At 33.4% G+C, this 8,350-nt stretch overlaps 2 protein-coding genes across 2 annotated transcripts; both read left to right on the top strand.

Moving 5' to 3' along the window:
* Nucleotides 1-2,760: 2,760 nt before the first annotated feature.
* Nucleotides 2,761-3,794, top strand: LOAG_17081 (hypothetical protein; the record flags this gene model as incomplete). Its single annotated transcript, XM_020449741.1, has 3 exons — nt 2,761-3,009; nt 3,349-3,441; nt 3,567-3,794. 3 exons carry the CDS (start codon nt 2,761-2,763, stop codon nt 3,792-3,794), a joined length of 570 nt encoding a protein of 189 aa, XP_020306704.1.
* Nucleotides 3,795-4,522: 728 nt separating this feature from the next.
* LOAG_17080 (doublecortin family protein) lies at nt 4,523-6,533 on the top strand (the record flags this gene model as incomplete). Its single annotated transcript, XM_003146084.2, has 3 exons — nt 4,523-4,645; nt 4,811-4,928; nt 5,074-6,533. 3 exons carry the CDS (start codon nt 4,523-4,525, stop codon nt 6,531-6,533), a joined length of 1,701 nt encoding a protein of 566 aa, XP_003146132.2.
* Between the last annotated feature and the right edge of the window lie 1,817 nt (nt 6,534-8,350).

The raw sequence follows: 8,350 nt of genomic DNA, 5'->3' as shown, positions 1-8,350 counted from the left end.
TAATAATAATAATAATAATAATAATAATAATAATAATAATAATAATAATAATAATAATAATAATAATAATAATAATAATAATAATAATAATAATAATAATAATAATAATAATAATAATAATAATAATAATAATAATAATAATAATAATAATAATAATAATAATGATAATAATAGTAATAATAACAATAATAATAATAATGATAATAATAGTAATAATAACAATAACAATAATAATAATAATAATAATAGATAATAACAGCAAACGAAATGGAAAACTGCCGGAAAAATTTCTGAACATTTTTTGGATGGAAATAAAAGGAACGGAAAAGAAAAAACAACAAGCATTGGGTAGCACTGTAATAAGGCACGATACCTCAATCAAAATGAGAAGACCTGATGGCTAACTAATATTTTGGTCCTCACTCATTCTTTCTCCCTCAATCTCTTTCCATTTTGATAATACAAAGATTTCGGTGTTTTCAATCCTTCGTAATCAATTCGAAACTCTTCCGTTAAACAAGAGAATTCAAAAAAAAAAACAACAAATTAAAAGATTTTGTGATTCTGCTCTGTTCCAAAGAAATCAAACTATTTACTTCTTTGCATATTCCGCTATGGCAATCATTCCGGATTCCGCAGTAGAGTAGCTTACTTGGCTACTTTTTCTGCTTCGTTTCTTAAACCTGCTGTCGATGATCTTTACTTTAATCTTTAAAAGAAAAACTTCCTAGATCTCATCTCATCCGGAAATTCGGGACTTGACATTATGCTGGTTGCATAATAACTTCTTTTTAAGTAAATATGTCTTAGTGAGTGATAGTTGGTAATAAATCAGTTAATGCTGACTTCCGTGTACAGCCAACTGTAGGTTGATGCCAAATGAAGGAGCTTTTTTCAGAGCATTTGAAGGAATGGCAATTTCCTGTCCTTTTCCAAAAATCGATTTTCTCACAGAGAGCCAAGGGAATTCAGCATCCCTGTGGAACACAATATATTATATTTTAGACCAATTCAACTTTCAGCCAATTAAATCTCATACAGTTGTTTTATTTTTCACTTGTTTTTTAATTCGAGAACTTTGTTCACATACGATTTAATATCTGAAAACTCTTTTCTCGAAATTACAAAGAATACGACATAATTGAAATCCGATAGCCTTTAGGATCTGTCGTATTTTTATCCCTGTAATGCTTAGTCATTAAGTCTTGTGTAGAAATTGTATTATAATTTAAACATAATTATTCAAAAATTCCTCATCTCATCCGGAAATTCGAAATTTGACATTATGCTGGTTGCATGGTAGCATGAGTAACTTCTTAAGTAATAACTTCTTAAGTAAATATGTTGAGGTTCATTTCATAATAACCTGACAACCCCTTAACTGGATCATTCTGAGACCCCATTTAGAAATGATTCCCAAAGAAGTCTGAAGAATTGGATCCAATTTTATAGATAGTTTGAAGTAATTGTTTCCAGTTTTCCTCAGTCATCTGAGAGATTTGATCATTGATTGGGATTTGTTTCCCACATCATTGAATGAATATACAGTTATATCCTTTACTATTGCTTATTGTCATTACCCTGGCAATCCAGAAGATCAGCATATCGCCATGAACATGAGGCATATTTTGGATTTTAGCAATAAATTAGGAAAAGGATCTGCTTAACTCTGATGTCTTCAGAAGACAGTATTACCACCGATTCATTTGCCAAAATATTTTTACTGGTAGGTGTATATACTGTACCTATTTTTCCTATTGCTGTTTAGTAGATGATAAGCCATTATGAAAGGAAGCTGTCATACCTTCCGACCTTTCGGATAATCCGATAAAATAATCGACAGACTTTCCTCAGCATAAAAAAAGGGTGAATGTTTCTTTCCTCATTTCGTTGGGAAGTAAATACGTAAGTCCCTAATTATATTTCCAAGTAAATAAATCAATGAGGGGAGGTTTTATTATCATTGATAAGAAACTTTATCATGAAGATATTACAAAAGGAAGTAGAACTTGTCAGTAAAAACCGAAATATTTTTAGTATAGAAATGATGTGGACATTGAAAAGATGTGTAGATCAGCCCGTGCTGTAAGATGTTGCAACTCATGTTGATCATCATATGCAGTGTCGGTATACTGTAAAGAATCTCAGATCAATGTCGATATATTGTAAAGAACATTATGTCATCTTGAGGTCAATCGGTTTTAACTTCTTGGATTATTGTAAACAAATTCCCATTGTATAACATATGGCGGAGCTATTCTACAAGAGGTCACTCCACATAAATCTTTCCAGAGGTCATTCTACAATTGAGGTGTTTCGACAGTTCAGTTGTAGTATTCTCAGGGAACTCTCTTGTAACATATAATACTTCTCCGTCTACCAATAATCCGTCATTAACAATATTCGATTGTGTCTACATACAGTATTTTCAAAATTTTCACAACAAAATTTAGGATACACGATTTCTCATGAAAGTTGAGAATTTTTATTGACTTTTTCTATCCCCCTTATCATGAACTGATAAGATACAAAAAATGCTGGAAATAATTTGCGTTCGAGGACTATTTCCTTCTGTTTATATTGCTATTTTTTAGTGAGAAAGAATAAGTTGTAAACAATACATAGCTGGTGTTATAATATTTAAAATCTTGAAAGGAAAGTGTTAAGGGAAAATTTCCAAGAAAGAATTAGGGACAAAAAAGAATTTATTTTTATTTCGATTCTACCCTTATTATTATTTCCTGTCACAAATTCCAGCCAATGTGTACTTCTGGTCTAGAGTTCAATACCTTTTCCACTCATCCAGAACATTCAGTGGATTTGAACTATCGCGGGATACGAATAAAAGTGTATAAGAATGGTGATCAATATGACCCAGGAACAATAGTGGTTATTTGTCGAAAGAGATTTAAACACTGGCTTACTTTTCTGGACTTTCTTACTAAGAAATTAAATTTAATGGCTCCTGTTCACGAATTCTATCGAACAGATGGCTTCTGCATTCGACATGTTTGTTTTGCATTAAAGTATTTGATCATTATACAATTACAATTACAATTGATAATTGTAACCGCAAAAATCAAGTCAGTATGAAAGGCGTTCTCAAGTAGAATGAAGTTTTTGGTAAGTAAAACAAAAGTTAGTCTTGACAAAATCATTTTGATCTATTTCAGTGATTCAAGCCAGGACATTACTAAATAACTGAACCATCAAGCAAAAATACTTTCTTCAAAAATTTGGACTAAAAAGTTGTACTTGTTCATTTAAAGGCATTAAATTAGTCCAGCTTGTTAACTACATCGCATTTTATAACCTCTGGTCAGTAGAGAGATTCGTTTTATTTTACAGTTCGAAGAAATTGAAAATGGAGGATCATACGTAGCTGTATCTCAAGGACCATTTCTTCATAAACCGTATGGATTGCTATTTGAAGATCGTGAAGTATGATTTGTCCCTTCTAAAACTTCTATTTTTTATTATATATATTTGAAAGAAGAGTTGATAAGATATTCGGTCGTCTCGAGTAAAGTAATAAATAAATTTAACAAGTTTTTCCATGATTGCAGAAATGGAATATCAATACAAAATTTGAATCTGCAGAACAGAGCACTCTTGATTCGGCTGAATCCGTGGATATTTATCTGAAACAACGTGGTTACACTTCTCGAACCGGTCTTCCATTCCCATTTGATGGCGGTGTTTGTGCCAATCATTCTTTAATGGATTTTGGGCGTAATCGTGATCCTTCGTCCAATCTTTCTATCCGTCAACATCGTAATGAGCAGGTAAGCTGAAGCCGAAGAATTTTCAGAGCTGATCGAAAGTGTGGAAAGAGGTCAATTTGATGAGTGACACTTTTGAAGGTGACATTAAATTTACAAAGATATTATTAACCAAAACAGAAAGAAAGCCATTGCAGCAGCTATGTTGAGGAAGCTTTTGTATTGAAACTACTGACTGCTTCTAAATGATTAAGGCATCACTGATTTGAAAATGGGACAAAAAAGGCCTGCAATTTAAACATCATCACAACTGTTGGAGTTAAAACAAAGCGAAGCTCATCGAGACTTGGGAAAAATTGATGAGTCGAATTGAGCAAGAGAAACCGCCCATTCCAGAACATTTCTTGGTCAAATGGAATGCTAAAATTCTAGGCTTGGTTCGAAGACTGGCTTGAAGATATGATAATCTAATACAGCGAGAATCAGGAGAACCAAGTTAGAACTGATTTGGTACAGTGAATGAATTGTTAAACTTCGATTTTTTGATAATATAAATCCCCTTAAAGAAGGAATTTAAAAAAAAACTTTTCTGCTAAAAAAGTCGTTTTCGGTTTTTATTGTCAAAACTATAAGGATGATAATAAAGAGTTCATTCCAGCCATCATGTAGATTAATTAATAATTATAGATTAGTAGTTATTATTCCTTTTCCTGAACCAATCCTTTTTCTTTACGCACAGTGTCCCACTTAAGTCCATACAATTTACCTTTTGGACCTTCATGCTCGTAAAAATTATATCAATGATGCCAAGTCATAACCTTGTCTCCTCTTTTCGAAGACGACGAATCCGTCGTCTTCGAGAAGCACGTTTGTATTTCCTGTCAAGTGGGCACAAAGCTCGGGACACACCTCTTTCTGTTTTGGTAATTTCAATGCTTTTTGATTTAGGAGGAAAAGAATGGATTTTTGATTCTTCCTTTTCCAATTAAAATACTTTTCATTGAAAAAAAGGATTCGATATTCGACATTACTGAAAATTCAAGCAACAAATTTCGAAAAATATTATTGAAAAATCTTTGAAAATTTAGAAACAAGAAGACAATTCGAAAAATGATGAACTACTGGAGAAAAATGACACAAAGCCGGATGGTATAAGAGAAGAGCTGCAAAAATCTGATTTACAGTCAAAACCCCATCCGAACGTAGGTTCTACGATTTGTAACATGGAATCTCTGAGATCTGTTCCTGAAGCTAAGAGCGGAGCACTCTTCTATGAAATTGGAACAATGAATGACCAAAATATTGAGCAAAATGATAACATTCTTCACTCCTCAATGGCTTATCCCGCCAGTCCAATTGCAAACAAAAGCTGGAGAAAATAGTTTGCATAGTGAACTTGGAACCCAAAGTGACCGTAAGCCTACTGTGAAGGAATATGAAGAATGTGTAACAGTACCTGTCGTTCAAATTCCAGATAGCTCTCGGGAGTTTGTGGTTACACAGGATGCTAAAAATATGGGGTCATTAGGAACGACACAAACGACGAATTCACTGCCAAGGAGAAGTCCTGAAACTGTTATCACTATAGTAAATGATGATGCATCGATAAGTGCGACCAATAGTTCAGTTATCATTGTGAATATTTCTACAGGACAGAAGAAACGTGATAACGTGAATAACGCCAACAATAATAGCAGCAAAAGTGCTGATGACTCAGAAGTTGGTCTACCACTGGTAAATAAAGTCACAGGCACAGAAGTGCCATCAGAGAGCTTAGCAATGAAAACAACATCACTTTCGGACGGCATTAGAACCGTAGATCGGATACACAGTACTGAAGCAAAAACGCCGATGGCTATATACATTGATAGTGCATCGTCAGCAGCAACAACTAATCGATCATCCGCATCTGTCAACACCGAGGAACAAGGAGTAAGGACAGTCTTTTCGAAGAAGTGTGGAGAAGACGAAGACAATGCTACAAGTTCTAAAATAAATTCAAAGGGATGCTCTGACAGTGTGTTAATAGAAAGAAATTCTGAAGGAGAAAATAACTTGATAAGCAAATCTGAAAAATCTCAGAATGTGATTTTGGAACAAAATTTAGGGACAAAATTAAGAGAAAGTCCAAAGCAAAAGACAAATTTAGAAGCGAATCAGAGTGATATGCAAGTCTGGGATACTTCGAAAAATAATTCCAAATTAAGTGAAGTTTCCAGGAATATAAAAGAACCAAAACTATTATCTGTAGAACGAAGTGAATTCGAGCATGTTTCTAACAATTTTGAATACGATAAAGAGAACGATAGTGCTAAGAACAGTCAGTCAAGCCACATAAGCGTTGATTCTGAACATAAATATCGAAGTAAAGATGTAAGACGAACAAGTCATATAGTATCAAATTCAGGAAAAACCCAAGAATCTTCAACAATAGATAAGAATTCAGACAATAAAAAACGTGTTACCCTAGTGGCACCTCCTGTTGTTGACATGGATTTGGAAACGGAATCAGAAAAAGCAGAACTTTTTTCGGATTCGGAAGGACAGCTAAGCTCTCCGAAACAGACGGCCAAAACCACGGCATCTGCTATCCCCACAGAAGTCCCCAATCTACAACAGAAATATCAGTCAGAAAGCGAAACGAGCTTTGAAGCAGATTTTACGCCAAGAGATGGTCGTATGCAAGGCAATTCGACTCCTATGAATAGTCTCCGAAAAACTAAAATTGACTTGGATTTGAATACAGATATTTGCGGGTTGCCAACACAAAATAGTTATGACCCTGACTTTAAGGAATATGATTTCATATAATAAAACTCAAATTTCTATCACGAATCATATTTGGGGAAAGATGGAAGACCTCTATTTACTACATTACAGACCATCTTCACTTTTTAGAAGTTTCATCCCATTTCCAGGAATGAGGCAAAATTTAAGAGTTGAATTCAGTTGTTTGTTTTATATTTGAGGATTATTTCTTATCATTGCTAAATTTCCTTATATCTTTCTTACTGTTATTAAATAATTCAACTTCAACATTCATCTAAAGCCCCAGCATATCATAAAGCGTCAAGTACAGGAAGGAAACAAATCTGACGTAATTAAAGATGATGAATATTGTCAGTCAATTTCTAATATTCAGTTTTGGAAGAGAATCTGAATTCAAACTCTTCCACTTTATAAGATACAACCATGCACTTTTACCTGTGTTACTTTAATTTAGAAATAAAGGCCAACCTTTGTTCAGATCCATAAGTTCAGATGTCATATATATCCATATACCCTCTTTGTTCAGTTATCATTTAATTTGTTATCTTTTTAACTTTATCTAGCATTTGAAAGTATGAGGTACTATTTTGTACTAAATATATACTAAATGTGATATTTACCAGATAAATATTTACTAAGGACTAAATATGTACTAAATAGGTACCAAAACACTAACGCAAACGCTTCGCTGTCATAAGCATTAAAACAGCACCGCATACCACTGATGTCCAGTAAATCTTTTAAGCTATCACTTCGTAAAAACAAAATCCAAGGGAAGAACCATTCGCCAGCTTCAGAATCATTCAGTTCTTACAAAATTTTACTTTCGCGAGCCCTCGTACAAGGATCAAATCATTTCATACTATCAGATGCATTCCGCTCGAATGCAACAAGCAATGTAAGCACCTTTCTCACCAGTATTTCCATCCAATTACAATTTTGCTGGAAATGCTTAATATGTCGCAGTTTGTTTTGATCCCATTATGCTTTTTATTAGAAATACGGCATTCCACCAAATGACCGATTATTGATCTCATTGGCAACTACTTTTAAGAATACCTCTGCAGAACAGAAACAGTTTTAATTGATTGTATAATTTATAGTACCAAAGATATTTCTCCAGAAGTCAAATTAAAAGTATGTTTGAATTCATACTGCAAACTCACGCGAGTATTTCAATCAACATTATTATTGGTGTTGATATATTACAGGAAATAAGATCAATATGAAAATACGACGATTTCCATTCTGAACGGTGTAAATAAATCGTGTTCGTCGGAAAAATTTCTTTTTTCTAGAAAAAAATTCTTTTTTTGGAGAAATGCTTCGTTGTTCGCTTAACTGTGATAAGGACGTCGAATTAAATTTCCACGATTATGCGTGGAACCGACCAAAAAAGAAAATATTGGCCATATATCTGGTTTCTGAGACACATATGTGTTTGCTTCGGTTAGGTATTTTTGACTTTGAAAAGGTAGGGATTTCACTATGACTGCAACAAACAACGTGTGTATCGTTCATTCACACGTCGAAATGCGGTGGTTGTGTACTTTACATTGATTCTGCTTACCACTGATATAGTGTATGTGCATATGTGACAGTCAAACAAACACTAAACATTTTCACATATTCAGTCAATCGAGGATATTACTTGAAGTTCAATTGATTATCTCGGCAGCAAATAATTTTCTAGCTAGTTGAGCAAAAAATGAGTGAGGAACAACAGTGAAATCTCTAAAATCTCGTTTATGTTTTGATTGGGTATGATTTTAGTAGAATGTCTTCAGTTTTTCATTTCCTATCATAATCTTAGTTAACTTCCAGTCCTATTATAATCTTAGTTAACTTCCAGTAATTTT

Source organism: Loa loa (genome assembly GCF_000183805.2).
Source record: "Loa loa unplaced genomic scaffold supercont3.38, whole genome shotgun sequence".
NCBI lineage: Eukaryota > Metazoa > Nematoda > Chromadorea > Rhabditida > Onchocercidae > Loa > Loa loa.
This window is presented reverse-complemented; position numbering and strand designations above follow the sequence as displayed.